The sequence below is a fragment of the Nerophis ophidion genome, linkage group LG14, assembly GCF_033978795.1.
Source record: "Nerophis ophidion isolate RoL-2023_Sa linkage group LG14, RoL_Noph_v1.0, whole genome shotgun sequence".
NCBI classification, from domain to species: domain Eukaryota; kingdom Metazoa; phylum Chordata; class Actinopteri; order Syngnathiformes; family Syngnathidae; genus Nerophis; species Nerophis ophidion.
The window spans coordinates 3,098,234-3,122,736 of NC_084624.1; the positions used below are offsets into that span (position 1 = coordinate 3,098,234).

At 41.4% G+C, this 24,503-nt stretch overlaps 1 protein-coding gene across 3 annotated transcripts in view; it reads right to left on the reverse strand.

The window, feature by feature from the left end:
- LOC133567965 (piezo-type mechanosensitive ion channel component 2) overlaps nt 1–24,503 on the reverse strand; it is a 230,989-nt gene that overhangs the window by 98,392 nt on the left and 108,094 nt on the right. For all 3 annotated transcript variants that reach the window (XM_061919617.1, XM_061919616.1, XM_061919618.1), the window contains exons 15-24: nt 23,657–23,777; nt 23,389–23,582; nt 19,364–19,491; nt 19,104–19,277; nt 13,395–13,675; nt 8,963–9,123; nt 8,700–8,876; nt 7,352–7,474; nt 7,071–7,271; nt 4,676–4,880 (exon numbers count right to left, since the gene is read on the reverse strand). In XM_061919617.1, coding sequence (XP_061775601.1) covers nt 4,676–4,880; nt 7,071–7,271; nt 7,352–7,474; nt 8,700–8,876; nt 8,963–9,123; nt 13,395–13,675; nt 19,104–19,277; nt 19,364–19,491; nt 23,389–23,582; nt 23,657–23,777 — 1,765 coding nt within the window. The remainder of the gene's footprint in view (nt 1–4,675; nt 4,881–7,070; nt 7,272–7,351; nt 7,475–8,699; nt 8,877–8,962; nt 9,124–13,394; nt 13,676–19,103; nt 19,278–19,363; nt 19,492–23,388; nt 23,583–23,656; nt 23,778–24,503) is intronic.

A 24,503-nucleotide genomic window follows, 5' to 3' on the forward strand; every position in this document is an offset into this window, starting at 1 on the left:
TTTCGCCTATTTGTTCACAATCATTACGAGACATGAGGATGGATCCCGTCCCTGGAGGATTTACACGACTCCCGTTGCCTCAACAGAGCAACAAAACATCACCAAGGAGAGCACACACCCGGGCTTCCACCTGCTACCATGGGGCAGGTGCTACAGGTGCATCACAGCCAGCACAGACAGGCTCAGAGACAACTTCTTTCCCTGAGCTGTCAAAATCTGGAACTCTAACTTACAAACCCTGTTTCCATATGAGTTGGGAAATTGTTTTAGATGTAAATATAAACGTATAATGTAAATATGTAAATATAAATGTGTAATGGATTTCGCTTTGCATAGTAGAGCTTTAACTTGCATTTACACATGTAGCGACCAACTGTAGTTACTGACAGTGGTTTTATGAAGTGTTCCTGAGCCCATGTGGTGATATCCTTTACACACTGATGTCGGTTTTTGTTGCAGTACCGCCTGAGGGATCAAAAGTCCGTGATATCATCGCTTATCTGCAAAGATTTCTCCAGATTCTCTGAACCTTTTGATGATTTTACGGACCGTAGATGGTAAAATCCCTAAATTCCTTGAGAAATGTTGTTCTAAAACTGTTTGACAATTTGCTTACAAAGTGGTGACCCTCACCCCATCCTTGTTTGTGAATTACTTAGCATTTCGTAAAAGCTGCTTTTAAATCCAATCATGGCACCCACCTGTTCCCAATTAGCCTGCACACATGTGGGATGTTCCAAATAAGTGTTTGATGAGCATTCCTCAACTTTATCAGTATTTATTGCCACCTTTCCCAACTTCTTTGTCACGTGTTGCTGGCATCAAATTCTAAAGTTAATGATTATTTGCACACAAAAAAAATGTTTATGAGTTTGAACATCAAATATGTTGTCTTTGTAGCATATTCAACTGAATATGGCTTGAAAAGGATTTGCAAATCATTGTATTCTGTTTATATTTACATCTAACACAATTTCCCAACTCATATGGAAACGGGGTTTGTATAATAATAATAATTCACCCCTATACAATATCCTACTGGGCAATATTTCCCTTCGAGTGCAATACACGTGACACTGATTGTTATCACTCTGGTACTCTTGTCTTGTTTTTTATACTGTACAGGATTGCTCATTATTTTAATTGGATAGTAGTCGATTTATTTCAATACTTATTTTTATCTTTATTATTTCTTGTGTCATTTATTTTTGTCCCAAATTTGTTCTTACTACCGCACCTTAAAAATAATTAACGGGCGCGGCCAGCGCTGCTGCTTACTGCTCCCCTCACCTCCCATGGGGTGGAACAAGGGGATGAACAAAGGGAAATTTCACCACACCTAGTGTTTGTGTGACAACAATTGGTACTTTTAGCTTTATTTGACTGCAATATATATTATATGGCTGCGATGAGGTGGCGACTTGTCCAGGGTGTACGCCGCCTTCCGCCCGATTGTAGCTGAGATAGACACCAGCGACCCCCGCGACTCCAAAGGGAATAAGCGGTTGAAAATGGATGGACATATTATACAGGAAGTGATCAGTAAAGGTTTTGGAGCAACATATGTTGCCATCCAAGCAATGTTATCATGGACGCCCCTGCTTATTTCAGCAAGACAATGCAAAGTAAAGAAAATATGTAGTTGTTCCCACACTTCTGCAGCTATAACACCCTCTCTTGCCTCTTATGGGGCGGTGTGGCTCGGTTGGTAGAGCGGCCCTGCCAGCAACTTCAGGGTTGCAGGTTCAATCCCCACTTTCGCCATCCTAGTCACTGCCGTTGTGTCCTTGGGCAAGACACTTTACCCATAAGCCCCCAGTGCCACCCACACTGGTTTACATGTAACTTAGATATTGGGTTTCACTATGTAAAGCGCTTTGAATCACGAGAGAAAAGCGCTATATAAATATAATTCACTTCACTTCAAGATTTTGGAGTGTCTCTGCGGCAATACTTTGTACATTTGTGAGGTCAAGTCCATTCTTCTTCTTGTATTTATATTGTTGTGTTTTCTAAATGTCAAATAAATGCGATCAAAAGTTTGCCTACAACGGAACTTAATAAGGGAGCCGCTCTTTTCTGCCTATAAAGCCTTTAAAAACATCCAAACACCTCAATTCAGGTTTTTATACATGCTGTAAGTATAAATGTAAAGTAGTGACAGGCACATTTATTTGTTGTTTTTTTTGTCCTGTCCAGCTTCTCAGGCAAATCATTTAGTTGATGTTGATGCCCATATTTGTTGTTTGGATTTATTTTACAAAAGAGAAGTGTGGGATACTTCTCTTGTTGCCTTATTTGTTTTTCACTTCATTAAAGGCCTACTGAAAGCCACTACTAGCGACCACGCAGTCTGATAGTTTATATATCAATGATGAAATATTAACATTGCAACACATGCCAATACGGCCGCTTTAGTTTACTAAATTGCAATTTTAAATTTTGCGCGGAAGTATCCTGCTGAAAACATTGCGGTATGATGACGCGTGTGTGTGTAACGTCACACATTGTAGAGGACATCTTGTTCCAGCACCGTTCCCAGCTATAAGTCGTATGTTTTCATCGCATAATTCCACAGTATTCTGGACCTCTGTGTTGCTGAATCTTTTGCAATGTGTTCAATGAATAATGGAGACGTCAAAGAAGAAAGCTGTAGGTGGGAAGCGGTGTATTGCGGCCGCCTTTAGCAACACAAACACAGCCGGTGTTTCCTTGTTTACATTCCTAAAAGATGACTGTGAAGCTTTACTATGGAACAGAGCGGTCAAGCGAACACGGTTGGATTGGACCACACACACAAAGTACAGTGTATTATGCAGCGATCATTTCGAAAGATCGTGTTTCGAAGAGGGTCCCTTGCAAAGGGCAGAGATGGGCATCGCCACCACCCGTCGAGTGGTGCTGAAGAAAGGTGCGGGGCCAACTTTGAGGTTGTACAGGTACGACTATGTGATCTCACTAAAACACTAATAACACAATAGGCAGATAAGGGATTTTCCTGAATTATCCTAGTACATTTGTCTAATAACATCTGAATCGCTCCAACTGTCTTTTTTTTTTTTAGTCCTTCACTCTCACTTTCCTCATCCACAAAACTTTCATCCCCGCTCAAATCAATGGGGAAATTGTCGCTTTCTCAGTCTGAATCGCTCTCGCTGCTGGTGGCCATGATTGTAAACAATGTTCAGATGTGAGGAGCTCCACAACCCGTGACGTCACGTGCACATCGTCTGCTACTTCCGGTACAGGCAAGGCTTTTTTATCAGCACCAAAAAACTTTATCGTGGATGTTCTCTACTAAATCCTTTCAGCAAAAATATGGCAATATGGGGAAATGAAGTATGACACATAGAATGGAGCTGCTATCCCCGTTTAAATAAGAACATCTCATTTCAGTAGGCCTTAAAATGTATTTATATTATTCTTTGGTGCAGCCGGGCCGGAGCAGGACGGGATAGAAAGAGAAAAAGAAAACGAAGACAGAGGGGAAAATTGTGGGCACAAGAGGGGGATTAGACAGAGAGACAAAAACAACAACAATAGAGCAACATCAGCAAATACAATATGTACAAACATGATAGTAAAAGTGATAGCAAAGAAGCAGTTAGCCAAATGAATAATACAGAAATGAAAATGATCATTATTACTCTACAGAAATACAAATAGAAATAGCGCTATTGATAATGAATAATACCAATAATGTACCTCTATTATCAACAATACAGTTGTTGAAATGCAACAATATATGCACGTGATGATAACTAGAGCTACAAAAGAATGCAGAAAAATGGAGGGGAAGAAAGAGAAGCAACCTATATTAACTTGTAGATTGTTATAGTACAATAGGTTAAGCTTTGTCAGTGTGCCACGTGTTACCCAGTTTCCCCTAGGGCAGGGGTCGGCAAGCCAAAATGTTGAGAGAGCCATATTGGACTAAAAATACAAAAACAAATCTGTCTGGAGCCGCAAAACAAATTTAAAAGCCTTATTACATGAAGATAGTGTGTCATGAGATATAAATTGAACTAAGAGGACGCAAACAAAACTAAATGAGCTGAAATATAGCTACAAATGAGGCATGATGATGCAATGTTGTACACGGCGTGGCGCAGTGGGAGAGTGGCCGTGCGCAACCCGAGGGTCAAATCCCACCTAGAACCAACCTCGTCACGTCCGTTGTGTCCTGAGCAAGACACTTCACCCTTGCTCCTGATGGGTGCTGGTTAGTGCCTTGCATGGCAGCTCCCTCCATCAGTGTGTGAATGGGTAAATGTGGAAGTAGTGTCAAAGCGCTTTGAGTACCTTGAAGGTAGAAAAGCGCTATACAAGTACAACCCATTTATCATTTACATTGCATCATCATGCCTCATTTCATGCACAGGCAAATGGCAAACAAAGTGCTGTACAAAATATCAGAACTTTACAGCTGACAGCATTTGTATGAGTTCAAGATGTCATTATGTGATAAGCTGTGATGTATTTTTATCAAGCATTACAGTAGGTTAATTTTTGGTATCTTAACACCAATCTGGCATTTAGAGAGAAAATAAATCAACGAAAAAAAACTTGAAGCTTTTGTTTTGTTCTAGGTTTTTCCCTTTGAGTGCTTATTCATGTCATGTTGTGCTGAAGCAGTGCTGGAGTGGAGTAATGGACTTAAAGAACATTAGCGCACCTTTACAGGCGGCGGGGGGGATCCCGATGCAGACAAAGTACTGGAAGGTTATCATGCAGGCCAGGAAGCAGCAGTACTTGGGCCAGATCTCGGCGATGGCTTTCCTCCTGCGTCGGTACATGACCGTTATCAGGGCGAAGGCGTGCAGCATGGCGTAGAAGTCCATCCGCTGACCGATCACGTTGACCACCAACAGCAGGCACGTCTGTAAATGGAAGTAGATTACTCTTTTGGACATAAGAGGACTCCTTAATGCAGACCTGGGCAGATTAAGGTCCATTAAACATTTCCAAATAATTTTTTTAGATCTTTAAGATGGAAAGTGTAGCTGCCGTTATGATGTGTACTCATGTTTTATATAGTCTTCAACTATACTAAGTCTTACAATGTTTGGAATCTGCGATTTTGCATGATATACTAGTTACTATGGTCATCTAATTAGTTACTATGGTAACCTAATTAGTTACTATGGTAACCTAATTAGTTACTAAGGTCATCTAATTAGTTACTATGGTCATCTAATTAGTTACTATGGTAACCTAATTAGTTACTAAGGTCATCTAATTACTTACTATGGTCAACTAATTAGTTACTAAGGTCATCTAATTAGTTACTATGGTCATCTAATTACTTACTATGGTCAACTAATTAGTTACTATGGTCATCTAATTAGTTACTATGGCCATCCCTGTTTCCATATGAGTTGGGAAATTGTGTTAGATGTAAATATAAACAGAATACAATGATTTGCAAATCCTTTTCAAGCCATATTCAGTTGAATATGCTACAAAGACAACATATTTGATGTTCAAACTCATAAACTTTTTTTCTTTTTGCAAATAATCAATAACTTTAGAATTTGATGCCAGCAACACGTGACAAAGAAGTTGGGAAAGGTGGCAATAAATACCGATAAAGTTGAAGAATGCTCGTCAAACACTTATTTGGAACATCCCACAGGTGTGCAGGCTAATTGGGAACAGGTGGGTGCCATGATTGGCTATAAAAACAGCTTCCCAAAAAATGCTCAGTCTTTCACAAGAAAGGATGGGGCGAGGTACACCCCTTTGTCCACAACTGTGTGAGCAAATAGTCAAACAGTTTAAGAACAACCTTTCTCAAAGTGCAATTGCAAGAAATTGAGGGATTTCAACATCTACGCTCCATAATATCATCAAAAGGTTCAGAGAATCTGGAGAAATCACTCCACGTAAGCGGCATGGCCAGAAACCAACATTGAATGACCGTGACCTTCCATCCCTCAGACGGCACTGTATCAAAAACCGACATCAATCTCTAAAGGATATCACCACATGGGCTCAGGACACAATTTCCCAACTCATATGGAAACAGGGTTTGTAGTAACTATGGTCTACTAATGAGTTACTATGGTCATCTAAGTCACAGCAGCTCAGACGAGGCACCAAGCAGTGTGGAGATTTTCACAGCAAATTTTTAAAGCTTCGTGATATCCAAGATATATCAGATTGGTGTTTTTTTTTTGGAATGTTTATGTTTGTTTCAGTGCATTTCGCTTGATGGTAAAATATATCGATTGAGAGGGGATGTGACGTTCACACGTTGTCAATAATCAGTGTTTTATTGTTTATAGTTAATTTTGTAAAACCCACTGTGGAGAGGCGGAGCCGGCAGCCCGACAGCGAGGTAGGGCACACCGTAGCCCAGCCCAAGATGGCGGCGGGGAAGCGTGGCCTAAAGTCCAACAGCCAGGCAGGGCACGACGCAGCCAGGCCTGAGATGGCAGCGAGGAGGCGTGGACTGCGAGCCAGCAGCGAGGCGGGGAGCGTCGGAATCAACCTTGCAAATATTATCAGGTGCGTGGGTCGCCCAGCTGGTCACAATTTAAATCTCCTCTCGCACCATATAAAAGGGCAGCGGCCGTAAACGCCCGGGGAAGAGATGGAGAGAGAAAGAGCCAGGAGGAAACGGATGCTGAACGAGAGCAAGAGAGAGCCACAGGAAGACGAAGACGCACGCGACTGAAAAAGGGAGTGGCAGAGGAAGCAGGACACGGCAAGGCTGAAAAGCAACCCTAACAGACTTTTTCTTATTGAAAAATGAAAGAAATTCTAACCCGCGCCACAATGTCCTTCCTTGGTGGTCCTGAGAACCTGCACGACAGCGAGACTGTCACACCCACATGATTTATTTTCATGTACATTCTCAGTGCCTCATTCAGTAAAAAAAAAGTAAAATTCCATTCTGTTTTTTAAGGTGGTCTGTCATAACGTTTTTAGCTTTCAATCAGACATTATTGTGAGGTTTTGTATTATTGTTCCTAAGAATTAGATAAACCTGCTCCCAGACTGATTATTTTCTCTAAATGTGGCCCCCGTGTCAAAATAATTGCCCAAGCCTGCCTTAATGTCTCTACCTCAAGTCCAAACTTGTAGAAGAAGTAGTTGATGAAGTATTTGATGAAGCAGATGATGCCGATGTCCAGATGTTGCCGGGTGATATCGTGGAAGATGATCCTGGCGGCGGGAGGCGACAGCTTGTTTCTCAGTCGGAAGTACTGCTGATGGCGGTAGACGGTCACCTCAAACGCACAGAGTGCCAGAATGAGGAGGTTGTGCTGCACACAAAAAAAATAACCGGCGGGATACGTTATGATTGTCTCCAACCAAGTCTTTGTCCTTGTCTTTGGCGGCTCACCCGGATGTAGTCCAGCAGTTCTTTGTTCTTCTGCAGGCCCACCCAGTTGGCAGGATCCACCGGCCCCTTGTAGAGCACGGAGTCCTGCATCTCCTTCTCTTGCTCAGCCGAGTAAGCTGCCGGCTGCAACCACAAATGAATACAGGTTTGATTCCCTGTCACTGCATGAATACAAACAGCCAATACACAAAGTTTTGGTTTCACTAAATGCAACTTCAACAAAGACAAAATCATCCAAAATTCCAAAAGGAAAACATTGTGACATATTACATTTTTCCTTCACCTTTCCAATGCTTAACACATTTTCCCATATTGAGGACAGATTTTAGGGGTGCATGATAAATATTGAACAAATACCATATTTTTCGTGTTATAAGAATTCTTGCCAACATTGAGACCTCCGAATTTGGGAGATTGGGGTGGGGATCTGGGGGGGTGGTCCGGGGTTAAGGCAGGAGGAGTATAGCTAGAATACACTGAAATTCAATAATTTATTTTATGTATACATCCATCCATCCATCAATCTTCTTCCACTTATCCGAGGTTGGGACGCGGGGGCAGCAGCCTAAGCAGGGAAACCCAGACTTCCCTCTCCCCAGCCACTTCGTCCAGCTCTTCCCGGGGGATCCCGAGGCGTTCACTTGTGTGTGTCAAATCGATAGATATTACGTGACTGGGCTGGCACGCAAAGGAAGTGCCTTTAAGGATAGACTCCCTTTTTAGACCAGTTGATCTGCTGTTTCTTTTCTTTTTCTTGTATGTCCCACTCTCCCCTGTGGAGGGGGTCCGGTCCGATCCGGTGGCCATGTACTGCTTGCCTGTGTATCGGCTGGGGACATCTCTGCGCTGCTGATCCGCCTCCGCTTGGGATGGTTTCCTGCTGGCTCCGCTGTGAACGGGACTCTCGCTGCTATGTTGGATCCGCTTTGGACTGGACTCTCGCGACTGTGTTGGATCCATTGTGGATTGAACTTTCACAGTATCATGTTAGACCCGCTCGACATCCATTGCTTTCCTCCTCTCTAAGGTTCTCATAGTCATTATTGTCACCGATGTCCCACTGGGTGTGAGTTTTCCTTGCCCTTATGTGGGCCTACCGAGGATGTCGTGGTGGTTTGTGCAGCCCTTTGAGACACTAGTGATTTAGGGCTATATAAGTAAACATTGATTGATTGATAAGGTTTATTGCCGCTCTGCACTTCTCCCTACGTCCGTGTACCACTCCATACCGCGGCGTTTTAAAAAGTCGTAAATTTTACTTTTTGAAAGCGATACCGATAATTTTGAAACCGATACCGATGATTTCAGATATGACATTTTAAAGCATTTATCGGACATCTCTACTTACCATGGTGCAATTCTTGGAGTAGGACAAGGGCTTGATAGACGTGAGCTGGTACAACATTTTACACACGATGATGACACACGTCCAGACGGAGCAAACACTGGAGGCCAGGGGTCGATACTGACTGTAGGGCAGGGCGAAGGCCCACGATGCCAGGAAAACATAGTTCAGCAAAGACACCTGCTCAGGAGACCATAGATATGAGGAAGACGTCCCCCCCAAAAAATGTCACGGCATGGGACAAAAGTGGCCGGCTGTGTAGTTACCTCACGGATGGCAACCAGGACAATGTAGCAAGACACGATCTTGATGATGTGGATCTCCAGGAGCCACCAGATGAACAGCTGCAGCTTGTGAAAATACTCCAGGAACTTAAGGAAGAGCACGGTGAGACGGTCGATCACCAGGTGCCATTTGTTCTTCAGGTCTGGGGAGATGAAAACCACACAATGTAAAATGATGCTGAAGCAAACTACCATTAAAGAAGATCATTTAAGACACTGTAGAGCAGATCTGCACCAAGGTTTACTTCAGGCTCGGGCGATTATTTTGACTTGGGGGGCACATTTAAAAAAATAAAATGTGTCTGGGGGCCGGTATGTCTATATTTATGAACACTAATACAAAACCTCACAATAATGTCTGATTTAATATTGAAAATGTTGACAGACCGCCTTAAAAAACATGATGGAATTTAATATTTTTCTGTGAAGAATAAAACACTGAATATTGACACAATATGAATGTCACACCCCTTTTTATTGACACATTTTACAATCAAGTGAAACGCAACAGAAATGCAACAAACAGTGAAATATGAACGCGAAGGGTACAAAATAAACACACCTACAATCTGATATATCTGATACATCACTGAGTTTTGGAACTTTATTGTGAAAATCTCCTTCCGCATTTGTGGAAACGCTCCCCGCCCACACTACTTGGTGCCTCGTCTGAGCTGCTGTGACTTACATTACCATAGTAACTCATTACATGAGCATAGTAACTAATTAGGTTACCATAGTAACTAATTAGATGAGCATAGTAACTAATTAGATGACCATAGTAACTAATTAGATGACCATAGTAACTAATTAGATGACCATAGTAACTCATTAGATGACCATAGTAACTCATTAGGTGACCATAGTAACTAATTAGATGATCATAGTAACTAATTAGATGACCATAGTAACTAATTAGATGACCATAGTAACTAATTAGATGACCATAGTAACTCATTAGGTGACCATAGTAACTCATTAGGTGACCATAGTAACTAATTAGATGACCATAGTAACTAATTAGATGACCATAGTAACTAATTAGATGAGCATAGTAACTAATTAGATGACCATAGTAACTAATGAGATGAGCATAGTAACTAATTAGATGACCATAGTAACTAATTAGATGAGCATAGTAACTAATTAGATGAGCATAGTAACTAATTAGATGACCATAGTAACTAATTAGATGACCATAGTAACTAATTAGATGACCATAGTAACTCATTAGGTGACCATAGTAACTCATTAGGTGACCATAGTAACTCATTAGGTGACCATAGTAACTAATTAGATGACCATAGTAACTAATTAGATGAGCATAGTAACTAATTAGATGACCATAGTAACTAATTAGATGACCATATTAACTAATTAGATGAGCATAGTAACTAATTAGATGAGCATAGTAACTAATTAGATTACCATAGTAACTAATTAGATGACCATTGTAACTAATTAGATGACCATAGTAACTAATTAGATGACCATAGTAACTAATTAGATGACCATAGTAACTCATTAGGTGACCATAGTAACTAATTAGATGACCATAGTAACTAATTAGATGACCATAGTAACTAATTAGATGACCATAGTAACTAATTAGATGACCATAGTAACTAATTAGATGACCATAGTAACTAATTAGATGACCATAGTAACTAGTATACCATCCATAAGCGCAGATTCCAAACATTGAAAGACTTAGTATAGTTGAAGACTTACAGTCATTATAAAACATGAGTGCACATCATACTGGCAGCTACACTTTACATCTTAAAGATCTAAATAAATTATTTGGGAATGTCCAACGGGCCAGATTGAAAAGTTCAACGAGCCACATGTGGTCCCCGGGCCTTAATTTGCCCAGGTCTGGTTTACACCTGTGTTACCTGGCTGTGACATGAGTCAATGGAAAACTGCTAGCTTTAATATCTAAAAAGGAGGTAATGTTTCATTGATTTATTTATTTGCACAATATAAACAGTACAAAGGGTAACATTGTAAAAAACTAAACATGGAGACAGGAAATTAGTAATGAGAAATACATAAGAAATAAGAAATACGTGCAATTGAGTGTTGTTAAAAGAAAAGGTGACTTAACACAGTGGTGAACATGCCCTTTCCCAACTACTCAGTTATTTTTATATCTTTTTTTCCAAATAGTTCAAGAAATACCACTACAAAATGAGCAATATTTTGCACTGTTATCCAATTTCATAAATCAGAAACTGATGACATTGTGCTGTATTTTACTTCTTTATCACCGAAAATGCTTTGCTCTGATTAGGGGGTACTTGAATTAAAGAAATGTTCACAGGGGGTACATCACTGACAAAAAGTTGAGAACCACTGCCTTAAGGCATAGGGCAAGACTGTGACTGAGTGTGCAGCGCCATGCATTCTCCTCATGAGCTAAATTGAACTATGTCTCTGCATGGTTCCTTGCTTCCTGTCTGTTTAGTAGATGTCATCAGTGTTTGAATCTGACAAAGTCCACACAACGTACTATCGTGTCATTTAATGACAAAAAATGTAATCAAAAATATATATAATTATCAGATGATCCAATCCAGATGAAAAAACCTTTGCAGACAGACGATGAGGGACTGTGTGGGATACTATTAACAAAAAGGAAAAATTCCTGATTATAGACTTCACCAATAAATATTGACACTGCTGAAACTGTCACATCAGAGAGGATGCATTTAGGTCATTTAAGAATTAACTCGGCCCCAGATGGGGTTTATCACCATTATTCTATGTTTATGCATAGAAACAACATTTGAACTTGAACAAATAATCAGTTCTGCTAATACATCCAGGCTGCAGCTGCACTTGCAGGAAACAAGTAACAGGTTGAAGTGGGAACACAGCTTGAGCTACACGTGGTGTCAGAACAGAAAACTCCAGATAAATCTTGCAGGGACAACAAAAAAGTTCACAGGACGGACCCCGCGGCTGTGCTCACGCTGATTAACGAGCGGCGGCTGGAGAAGCCGGCCTGCAGATACCCAAGGAGTAAGGCAACATACATTTTGTAGACAAGATTTACTTGGGGGTGTTCAAATAGGTTTGAAACGCCACCATTGCAGATTCAAACTAATAAATTAAATGCATTCTTTGAAAGCATTTATGCATTTAAATAATTAATGCATGTATGCATTAAATGCATACATAGCGGATTAATTCAAATTAAAATGATCTGCTAACGGGCTAGCTAGTAGCCTGACGTCAACGTGACTGTGATTGGATACTCACTTGTCACTTGCAAGTGAGTATCCAATCAGAAGTTGCTCTGTCAATTCTCTTATGTACTGTTGCTCTTTCATTCTAGATTTCTGCAGCTATTTCACATAGTTTGGTCAAATAGTTCGGGGCGGGTATAAATTGGCCCTTTGAAACCTATCTTTGTGTTTGTGTGTTGTACGTAGACCACATTGCTTAGCAGAGTCCAGTGATGCAAATGCATGTCAAGTTGATCAACAGATTGTGTTATTCTCCAGTGCTGCAACAGTACTGAAATAAGCCTCAAAAATAAGAAAGAAAAAATAAGTAACTAAATACCGTATTTTTCGGACTATAAGTCGCAGTTTTTTTTTCATAGTTTGGCTGGAGGTGTGACTTATACTCAACAGTGTGAAATTATTAACACATTACCATAAAATATCAAATAATATTATTTATCTCATTGACGTAAGAAACTAGAAATATAAGATTTCATGGGATTTATGGATTAGGAGTGAGAGATAGTTTGGTAAAGGTGTAGCATGTTCTATATGTTATAGTTATTGGAATGACTCTTACCATAATATGTTAGGTTAACATAGCAGTTGCTTATTTATGCCTCATATAACCTACACTTATTCAGCCTTTTCTTCACTATTCTTTATTTAGTTTAAATTGCCTTTCAAATGTCTGTTCTTGGTGTTGGATTTTATCAAATAAATTTCCCCAAAAAATGCCTCTTATACTCCAGTGCGACTTATATATGTTTTTTTCTTTCTTTATTATGCATATTCGGCAGGTGCGACTTATACTCCGGAGCGACTTATATATGTTTTTTCCTGCTTTATTATGCATTTTCGGCAGATGCGACTTATACTCCGGGGCGACTTATACTCGGAAAAATTCGGCAGTTACTTTTCACAGTAATGCATCACTTTTCGGTGTAAGTAACTGAGTTAGTGATTGAGTTACTTTTGAAATAAAGTAACTAGTTACTGGTTTTCAGTAACTAACCCAACATTGGTGGCATGACAAGCTGCACCAAAAAAGCCAAAGAAAAAGCAATCTTTTGATATAGTCTCCAGAAAATTCTGACCATTGGGCTTACAAATTTGGGGTTCCACCATTAGATTTTGAGAGTAACTTTCCCAGAGACCGAATCAAGACCCGGCGTCCTTACCGGAGGTCGGCTCGGTGCTCTGTCCTGGTTCAGTGTCCACGCTGAAGAGGTGGCTTTCGTCTGTGCTGGACTGCCTGGCGTCGGAGAGGCTGCCAGGCTTGGTCCCGGCCGAACTGGCATCATCCGCCACCGCAACCAGGGTCTGCTCTTTGGAGACGCCGCAGTCGGCTCGAACGCTTTGGGGTTCCTGCTCCTCATCCTTGCTCTTGGACAGCGAGGCGTCCCCGGAGCTGGCGCTGAGCATGGTGAGGTCTGCCAGGCTGCCGTCCGGGTGAACCAGCCTGGCGACATGTCGGGGGTTATTACACACAAACAGGACCACTCAGGTGTGAAGCGTAGACTAAGCACTTATGAAGAACTTCAACCTGGTTTTGCTGGCATGTAGACTGGCTCTATAAACATCTGTTTGATTGAATTGTGAACTATACAACTGTGGAGGAACTTCTTCAAAGTAATCATTTGCATCATCAACTCATATTTTTGGATAATTATTGGTCGTCCATACCAGTCTTTTTCAACCTTTTTTGAGCCAAGGCACATTTTTTGCCTTGTAAAAATGCGGAGGCACACTAGCAGCAGAAATCATTAAAAAACGAAACTCAGTTGACAGTAAAAAGTGGTTGCCAATCAATAATATTTCAGTATATTTATCCTTCTTTGTGGGGACATTGTTGATTGTCATGTCATGTTCGGATCTACTTTGTGGACGCCATCTTTGCTCCACAGTAAGTCTTTGCTGTCGTCCAGCATTCTGTTTTTGTTTACCTTTTAGCCAGTTCCGTTTTAGTTCCGTTCTGCATAGCCTTCTCTAAGCTTCAATGCCTTTTTTTTTTAGGGGCACTCACGTTTTGTTTATTCTTGGTTTAAGCATTAGATACCTTTTTACCTGTATGCTAACTGCTGCCACCTACTGATATGTAAGAGTATTACACGGTTACTCTGCCGCGCTCTGGACAGCACCGACACTCAACACATCTGTTGCAGACTATAATTACTGGTTTGCATAAAGTATTTTAACCCACATAGTTGGAATTAGATCATCTCCCACGGCACACCAGACTATCTGTGGTTGAAAAACACTGGTAGATATATTTGATTAAAGGGGAACATTATCACAATTTCTGAAGGGTTAAAACCAATAAAAAATGTTTTATTTTTTTGAAGTTTTTCTCAAAATTTTACCCAACACGCAATATCCCGAAAAACGGCTTCAAAGTGCCTGATTTTAACCATCAGTATATCCACCCGTCCTTTATCCTGTGACGTCATAGCATGAAACCACCAGAAACAAACATGGCGGATAGCACAGAAAGGTATTGCGATATTAGCTCGGATTCACACTCGGATTTCAGCGGCGTAAGCGATTCAACAGATTCCGCATGTATTGAAACGGATGGTTGGAGTGTGGAGGTCGGTAGCGAAAACGAAATTGAAGAAGAAACTGAAGCTATTGAGCCATATCACAACAGACAGCGGCATGGGAGGAAGCAAGGACGAATTCGGCGATCGCCTTCCAACCAACGATTGGTATGTGTTTGTTTGGCATTAAATGTGGGTGGAGGGAAAGGCTGGATGCAAATATAGCTACAAATGAGGCATAATGATGCATACAGCTAGCCTGAATACCATGTTAGCATCGATTAGCTTGCAGTCATGCCGTGACCAAATATGTCCGATTAGCAAACTCCACACACGTCAATAACGTCAACAAAACTCACCTTTGTGCATTCATGCACAACATCAAAAGTTTGGTGGACAAAATGAGACAGAAAAAGAAGTGGCATAAATCACGTCTTAGCCAAGACATCCAAGGGGTTTACCTCGCTGGTCTGCAGGAACAGACTGCTGTCGTCCCTGAATAGCTCGCACTCTGGCAGATTCAGTGGTCTATTTTCCAATATTGCAGAATTCGTTGACTTTATGGTTGGAAATGCATCTGCTTTGAGTGTCGCAGGATATCCACACATTTTTGCCGTAGCATAGTTGTCGTCGGTAAAGTGTGCGGAACAAACAAGGGACTTTCACATCTTTTGACCACTGGTGCAACTTGAATCTGTCTCTGTTGGTGTTGTTACACCTCCGACAACACACCCACCAGGCATGATTTTTCCAAAGCACGGAAAACAGTCGAAAAAATGGAAAATAACAGAGCTAATTTGACTGTGTGTGTGTGTGTAATAAGATTGAGAAAATGGCGGATTGCTTCATGTTGTGACATCACGGGTGAAAGGTCATCGCTCGACAGGCTATCCAATGAAAGGCGTTTAAATCGCCAAATTCACCCTTTTAGAGTTCGGAAATCGGTTAAAAAAACATATGGTCTTTTTTCGAGGTATATATTGAGGCTTCCAAAGGTCTGATGATGATGTTCCCCTTTAAAGCGCATTCATCAGCGCATCTGTCAGCTGATTAAGTGCTGACATGCTAAGAGTCCAATACACTTGCACATTTGGAGGCATTTTGTCCTCATGAGTCCATAAATACAACACACACACACACACACACACACAGACACACACACACACGAGTCTCCCCTGCTTAGACTCGTTGCTCAAGGTACTGCAGCAACGTTGCATCAGGCATCAAAAAGCGGTGCAACATTCCCTCTGCATTCTTTAGAAAAAACATAGATTTTTCTGGCCATTAGAGTCTGAGGAGTTGTGGGTGGGGAAGTAGGAGAAGACCTTCTCAGGCAAGGGGTTTGGGTTGTTTGGCTGCATGTCAAACCGCGCTCAGAGGCTGATCACACTTACTTGTGCTGCTGACTTAGTTTTTGCTTGATGCTGCTCAGGAGTCAAGATGAGGGATTAAGTGAAGAGAGAAAGGAGAGACTGAGACTTGAAAAACATCAATTAGTTGTTCAGTTTGTCTTTTGGAAGGGTGAGGGCTTCAGGCTTGTTCTGGAAGAGTTTCATTCCAAAATCAAGCATGCTCGCTGATAGGTTGCTTTGACTGTTAGAGACAATGTGTTGGGGCTTCAGGCACAATAAAACAAACCAAACTTGAATAACAAAAGCAACAAATTTAGCAAAAATACCCTAAACTTAAAGGCCTACTGAAATGAGATGTTCTTATTTAAACGGGGATAGCAGGTCCATTCTATGTGTCATACTTCATCATTTTGCGGTATTGACATATTTTTTCTGAAAGGATTTAGTAGAGAACATCCACGATAAAGTTTGCAACTTTTGGTCGCTAATAAAAAACCCTTGCCTGTACCGGAAGTAGCAGACGATGTGCGCGTGATGTCACGGGTTGTGGAGCTCCTCACATCTGAACATTGTTTACAATCATGGCCACCAGCAGCGAGAGCGATTTGGACCGAGAAAGCGACGATTTCCCCATTAATTTGAGCGAGGATGAAAGATTTGTGGATGAGGAAAGTGAGAGTGAAGGACTAGAAAAAAAAAAGAAAAAAAAAGACGAGGTTAATGGGAGTGATTCAGATGTTATTAGACACATTTAATGGGATAATTCTGTAAAATCCCTTATCTGCTTATTGTGTTACTAGTGTTTTAGTGAAATTATATGGTCGTACCTGTACAACCTGAAGGTCGGCCCCGCCGACGGGTGGTGGCGATGCCTATCTCTGCCCTTCGCAAGGGACCCTCTTCGAAACACGATCTTTCGAACTGATCGCTGCATAATACACTGTACTTTGTGTGTGTGGTCCAATCCAACCGTGTTCGCTTGACATCTCTGTTCCATAGTAAAGCTTGACCGTCATCTTTCGGGAATGTAAACAATGAAACACCGGCTGTGTTTGTGTTGCTAAAGGTGGCCGCAATACACCGCTTCCCACCTACAGCTTTCTTCTTTGACGTCTCCATCATTCAATGAACAAATTGCAAAAGATTCAGCAACACAGAAGTCCAGAATACTGTGGAATTATGCGATGAAAGCAGACGACTTATAGCTGGGAATGGTGCTGGAACAAAATGTCCTCTACAATGCGTGGCGTCACGCACACGCGTCATCATACCGCAACGTTTTAGCATGATACTTCCGCGGGAAATGTAAAATTGCAATTTAGTAAACTAAAGCGGCCGTATTGTCATGTGTTGCAATGTTAATATTTCATCATTGATATATAAACTATCAGACTGCGTGGTCGCTAGTAGTGGCTTTCAGTAGGCCTTTAAGAAGAATGTTTTGTTATTGCAGGCCAGGACAGGTAAGGTAAGGGCACTTGAGGTAGTACGTAGGGACGGAGTTGAGTCAGCTAAAGATAAAATATCAAGGTTCGTTTTACACTCTGTGCTGACGAGAAAAGGTTATCTAGCTCGTTATTGCGGTGTTATTTTGTGGATGACCTTATATTATTTTGTTCTGTGTGGGTGACTTTTTGCTAAGCTGCTATTAACAAATTAAAAACGCACTTACCGTAATTTCTAGTCTATAAACTGCTACTTTATTCCGGGATCCCAGGGAGGTTAAAAACTTTTTTTTTTTTAAATATAGGAATTTAAAAATATCAACCGGCGTTAAAGGGGAGTCTTTTGGGGGTTTACGGGACATGGCCCCCTTAAGTTGAAGAGATTTTCTGTACAAAATTCTGTACAAATGCAAGAAAAAGTACCAAGGGTTTGTATCTATTAGATGCCTTAAACTGAAAGCCAAACTTCTTTTTTTATGACTGTGCCACATCATAAATAGTTGGATTCTTTTTGTGGAGAAAATATCTTCACCGTTTCAACATTAGCCATTCCAAGAATGTACGACATCCATAGTTTGTCATTACTTCATTTTTGTCTGGTTTGAGAAAAAATATTTAATTAGTTCAATGTTTTGTCTGGTTTGAGAAAATCTCTTCACTCCATCACTATAAGGCATTTCATAAATGTATGAGGTATGATGGCTATATTTGATAACAAATATTGTAATTGCAAAACTCAAATAACAAGAGAGCCACTAAGTTAAGTGGCTAGACCTCCGACAAGAACAAGAAAGTTTGATCATATTACGATTTCTGAACTGATTTCTAAACTGAATCTCAAGATGGATCACATCATGGAAAAGCTGGTTAAAAGGGAAAAATTGGACATGAGGGCCAGCATGGATGAAATGAACAGACACGCCGTTGCTCGCGGAAAAAAAAATTCCTAATCTACGATTTGACTCCCTCGAATGGCCTTGACGCTGCAACAACAGGAGCAGACTGTTCTGTTAAAATCCCAGAAGACACCTCAATGATGGACACTTCTGACCTCCCTCCCACCTAAACGACTGGAGTCAACCTTTTGCTTGCATGCAAAACGGCCCCGGGCCTATGGACACTACATCAACACACCCAAGACAATACGCATATACACAAGTCAGATAGCAAGGTCAAGTAGTGTGCAGGAACAGGCCAGTTGGGAAATGTTGGGTTGTCAATTAGGACATATAAATAAATAAGTAAGGTCAAGGTGCGTCAGGTAGTAAGAAAGGACAAGTAGGGTAAGAGTGTGGAGGTGTGGAAGACACAGGAGGTGAACCAGGATGCTGATGGATGGATGCCATATAAAGCGAGCCTCTACCCACCTATTCATGATCAGATAGACACGGCCGCTGACCTTAGAGTGGCTGCGAGAGGAAGAAAAAGGAAGAGCGGCGCCAGAGAGATAGGAAGCAGGTCACGGGTAGAAGCAGAAAAAGAGCCACAACACGACACAACCACCGCCACTTGACAAGTGTTTCAGCACACAATGCACAACGTGTGAGCGCCACCTGTAGATAGTGCTCTCCTCTTTGGCCACCACCGCCTGGAGGTCGGTGAGCTGCAGGAAGCGGTCGTGGAAGTAGTGCAGGTGGAGGATGCACACCAGCAGAAAGGAGGTGGGAATGAAAATCCTGGTGAACAGCTCTGACACCGAGAACTTCTCCAGGCCCAGGTCCCGAAAGCTGCGTGAAAGGAAAACAAAGTAAATCAGGACTTGCGTGTCCAACTTGCCAGGTTCGGGAGACCGATTCATAAAGCTGGCGCCCACCTGGCCTCGTTGCCTGCCGTGTCGGATCTGAACTGGAAGGTGTAAACAGTGATGAGCACCAGCATGGTGTACATCACCACCGACATCCAGAAGTACTTGAGGATTCTTCGCCACCACTCATAATGGACCTAGAGGGGGACACTGTTACCATAAGTGGGTTTTATGGAGCTAACAGTCAGCCATTACCTGCAGCGACGTGCACAACGACACAGAGCGCTCTAGGGGACGCGGGGCGACTGCTTCGGTTTTATGGGCCATTGGATTATAAAGCAGTCCATTTTTACAACGGCGCTTTAACGGTCAGCTCCTCCTTTCTAGACCTTTATTGAATTTGCAATTATGAGCACAGGGTTTTGGGAATGTGGTTGAAATACTTTCTGGCCACAACATTGATGTAGCTGCACAGTCTGATGAGATCCAATACAATCCAAAAGTCTGCCTCTAAGTCATTACGTGCAATGTTATTTCAATCCAGCCATGTAGGCCGGTGGTTCTAAAATGGGGGTACGTGTACCCCTGGGGGTACTCTAAAAATAGCAACAATTCAAAAATCCTTCATAAATATATTTATTGAATAATACTTCAACAAAATATGAATGTAAGTTCATAAAGTGTGAAAAGAAATGCAACAATGCAATATTCAGTGTTGACAGCTAGATTTTTTGTGGACATGTTCCATAAATATTGATGGTAATGATTTATTTTTTTTGTGAAGAAATGTTTAGGATTAAGTTCATGACTCCAGATGGATCTCTATCATAATTACCTATTATGTGTAGAAATATTAATTTATAATTGAATCACTTGTTCACTTTTCAACAAGTTTTTAGTTTTTTTTTGTCCAAAAAGTTCAAGAAAGACCACTACAAATGAGCAATATTTTGCACTGTTATACAATTTAATAAATCAGAAAGTGATGACATAGTGCTGTATTTTACTTAGTTATCTCTTTTTTTTAAACCAAAAATGCTTTGCTCTGATTAGGGGGTACTTGAATGAAAAAAATGTTCACAGGGGGTACATCACTGAAAAAAGGTTGAGAACCACTGCTGCAGGCGGTGTACACTGCCAATACTTGCCAAACACTCCCAAGCTTCTTTTTAACTACAGCAAAATCCACGAGATGTGTGAATGTCACCGCCTGCACCACTGAGCCCCAATCCAGATGGCAAAAGGTAAAACATTCAAATTTAATCACTGACCTAAATGAGGTTTGCGGATTGGATGTGTAGTTTTTGTGTAATATCCTTTAAAGTTAAAGTTAAAGTAGCAATGATTGTCACACACACACTAGGTGCGGTGAAAATTGTCCTAATTTGTCCCATCCCCTTGTTCACCCCCTGGGAGGTGAGGGGAGCAGTGAGCAGCAGCTGTGGCCACGCCCAAGAATAATTTTTCTGTGATTTAACCCCCAATTCCAACCCTTGATGCTGAGTGCCAAGCAGGCAGGTAATGACTCCCATTTTTATAGTCTTTGGTATGACTCAGCCGGGGTTTGAACTCGCAACCTACCCATCTCAGGACGGACACTAACCACTAAGCCAACAAATAGTTTTATCACTTGTGCAATGTTAACATTTTTTTCAAACCAAAAAATATAACAAACACCAATAGTTTATGTTACCAATAGTGGTTTAACAGGACACTACATTACCAAAAGTATTTGGCCACCTGCTTTGACTCACACACAAACTTAAAGTGCCATCCCATTCCTAACCCACAGGCTTCAATATGATGTGAGTCCACCTTTTGCAGCTATTACAGCTTCATCTCTTCTGGGAAGGCTGTCCACAAGGTTGCAGAGTGTGTTCATAGGAATTTTTTTCGACCATTCTTCCAAAAGCGTATTGGTGATGTCACACACTGATGTTGTTCACGAAGGCCTGGTTTTCAGTCTCTGTTCTAGTTCATCCCAAAATTGTTCCGCCGGGTTCTGGTCAGGACTCTGTGCAGGCCAGTCAAATTCATCCACACCAGACTCTGTTATCCATGTCTTTATGGACCTTGCTTTGTGCAACTCCCTCCCACATAACCCCCCTCTCTCGCTGTGGTGCAGGTTCCACGGACCACCAAATAGGGATATCGTTGAGCAGGGTTGCGACTTTGTTTATTGTTGCAAATAAAAACCTCAGTCCAGGTCGCTTTTCAGCTCCTCTTCTCTGCTCGCTCGTTGTCTGCCTCTGGCTCTCTTCCTCTCTCGCTCCGCATCAGCTTCCCTCTGGCTCCTTCTAGTCTCTCCACCTTCCTCCCTGACGTTCCTGGCTGTCGCCCTTTTATACAGTGAGAGAGGATTGCTTGATTGTCCCCAGGTGCGCGATCCCCACACCTGATCTTGATTGTGGCGTCGCTCCCGGCGCGCTCCGCCTCGTCGCTTGTTCACCATCCCCGCCTCTTTGCCACCATCTTGGGCTGGGCTACGGCGTGCCCTGCCTTTCTGTCGGACTGCCGGCCACGCCTCCTCGCCGCCATCTTGGGCTGGGCTACGGTGTGCCCTGCCTTGCCGTCGGACTGCCGGGGGTGACCCCCCCAACCTCAACCTACTCATGCTCTCCCAATTTCCAAGTTGCTGTTTTGTGGCATGTGAGATTGTGCTGAAAATTTTAATTTTCTAGAAGGAATAAATAAAGTACTATCTAATCTAATCTAAGTGGCTGGTTGCATCCGCTCTGTTCTTTAATATTCTTTGTGTTTTTTGATGTTGTAAGAGGGATGTCTACTATGGCTATTAGTTGTTTTTTTCCCCTTGGCCTCAGTCTGGACCCCCTCTCTAGGCACCCAGGCTTAGACCGATTTTTTTATTTTATCTAATTGTAATCTTTTATTTTTTTCTTCCATTCCCCCCCACTTGTTTACCTGTATCTCACCTTTTTTGCAAGGGGCGATTGAAGTTGGCAGACCTGTCAACGATCCTGTTCTGTCTCCCTGTAATGTTTGTCCGATCTTGAATGGGATTGTGCTGAAAATTTTGATTTCCCCTCGGGGATTAATAAAGTATGTCCGATTCTGATTTCAGGCATGTTATAAAAAATAATGCACTTTGTGACTTCAATAATAAATATAGCAGTTCCATGTTGGCATTTTTTTCCCATAACTTGAGTTGATTTATTTTGGAAAACCTTGTTACATTGTTTAATGCAGTGGTCCCCAACCACCGGGCCGCAGAAGAATTCTTTATTATTATTATTATTTGTTTCTATTTTGTTTTTTTATTAAATCAATATAAAATCAACATAAAATGTTCAAACTGCTTCCACAGTGGAGTGTTTTAAGTCTCGTCTTAAGACTCACTTTTATTCTTTGGCTTTTAACACTACGTGAGTTGTGTGGTCCTCTGTTGTCCTCTGTGTTTTTTATACACTTTGATTTCTATTTTACTGTTTTAATTGATTTTACCCTTTAAAATAGTTTTTAATCATATTTGTTTTTATAGGTTTTATATTTATTTTTTGTTTTTATTCAGTCATTGGTGGAGCATAATATATATATATTTTTTATTTTATTTTTATTTTTACAATTGTTTTTAACATGGCTGTGCAGCACTTTGGAAACGTTATTGTTGTTTAAATGTGCTATATAAATAAAGTGGATTGGATTGGATAAAAACACAAGATACACTTACAATTAGTGAACCAACCCCAAAAAAACCTGCATTTTTCATGACAAAAACCTCCCTTTTTCATGACAAAAAAAAAAAAAAAAATAAATAAATAAATAATTCCCCCCCCTCCCGCCGGGCAGCGGGACAAATTATCAAGCGTTGACCAGACCGCAGCTACAAAAAGGTTGGGGAGCACTGGTTTAATGCATCCAGCGGGGCATCACAACAAAATGAGGCATAATAATGTGTTCATTCCACCACTGTATATATATGTATCGGTTGATATCGGAATTGGTAATTAAGAGTTGGACAATATCGTTATATCGGCAAAAAAGCCATTATCGGACATCTTTAGAAGTAATCATATTGTCTACCTAAAGAGTGATGATGAAAGACAAGGAGGTAACAAAAAGGTGTCTTGATGTACCTGGTAGAGCGCCACACAGGAGAGGAACATCATCATGTAGAGGATCTTGTACATGACGATGGTTCCCTCGAAGCTGACGAAGAAGAACATGCCGCCGCAGATGTAGATCCAATATTTGACCAGCAGGGCCATGACCATGCTGCCCAGCACCTGCATGATGTCCTGCTCGTCCTCGGGCTCAGACTCCTCCACCTCTATAAACACACAGCGTGTCAATCAGGACCTGCAGTCCCGGGTTGGGTCCAGACGAGACCTCATCTGATTTCACCCTTTATCTTATGGTCCTCCACGTGAACGTCTGAGAGGCCCGTCTCGTCCTCCTTTTGTTTTTCTGACCTCTCCGTGAGCGTCTGCCTCAGCAGGAGCCAGAAACTCAGGAGACATAAGACCTGCACGCAGTGGACACACATTAGGTACACCTGCACAAAACTAAAACATGATCGGATGTACAAACCCTGTTTCCATATGAGTTGGGAAATTGTGTTAGATGTAAATATAAACAGAATACAATGATTTGCAAATCCTTTTCAAGCCATATTCAGTTGAATATGCTACAAAGACAACATATTTGATGATTATTTATTTTGCAAATAATCATTAACTTTAGAATTTGATGCCAACATGTGACAAAGAAGTTGGGAAAAGTGGCAATAAATACTGATAAAGTTGAGGAATGCTCATCAAACACTTATTTGGAACATCCCACAGGTGTGCAGGCTAATTGGGAACAGGTGGGTGCCATGATTGGCTATAAAAACAGCTTCTCAGTCTTTCACAAGAAAGGATGGGGCGAGGTACACCCCTTTGTCCACAACTGTGTGAGCAAATAGTCAAACAGTTTAAGAACAACCTTTCTCAAAGTGCAATTGGAAGAAATTTAGGGATTTCAACATCTACTCTCCATAATATCATCAAAAGGTTCAGAGAATCTGGAGAAATCACTCCACGTAAGCGGCATGGCCGGAAACCAACATTGAATGACCGTGACCTTCGATCCCTCACACAGCACTGTATCAAAAACCGACATCAATCTCTAAAGGATATCACCACATATGCTCAGGAACACTTCAGAAAACCACTGTCACTAAATACAGTTTGTCGCTACATCTGCAAGT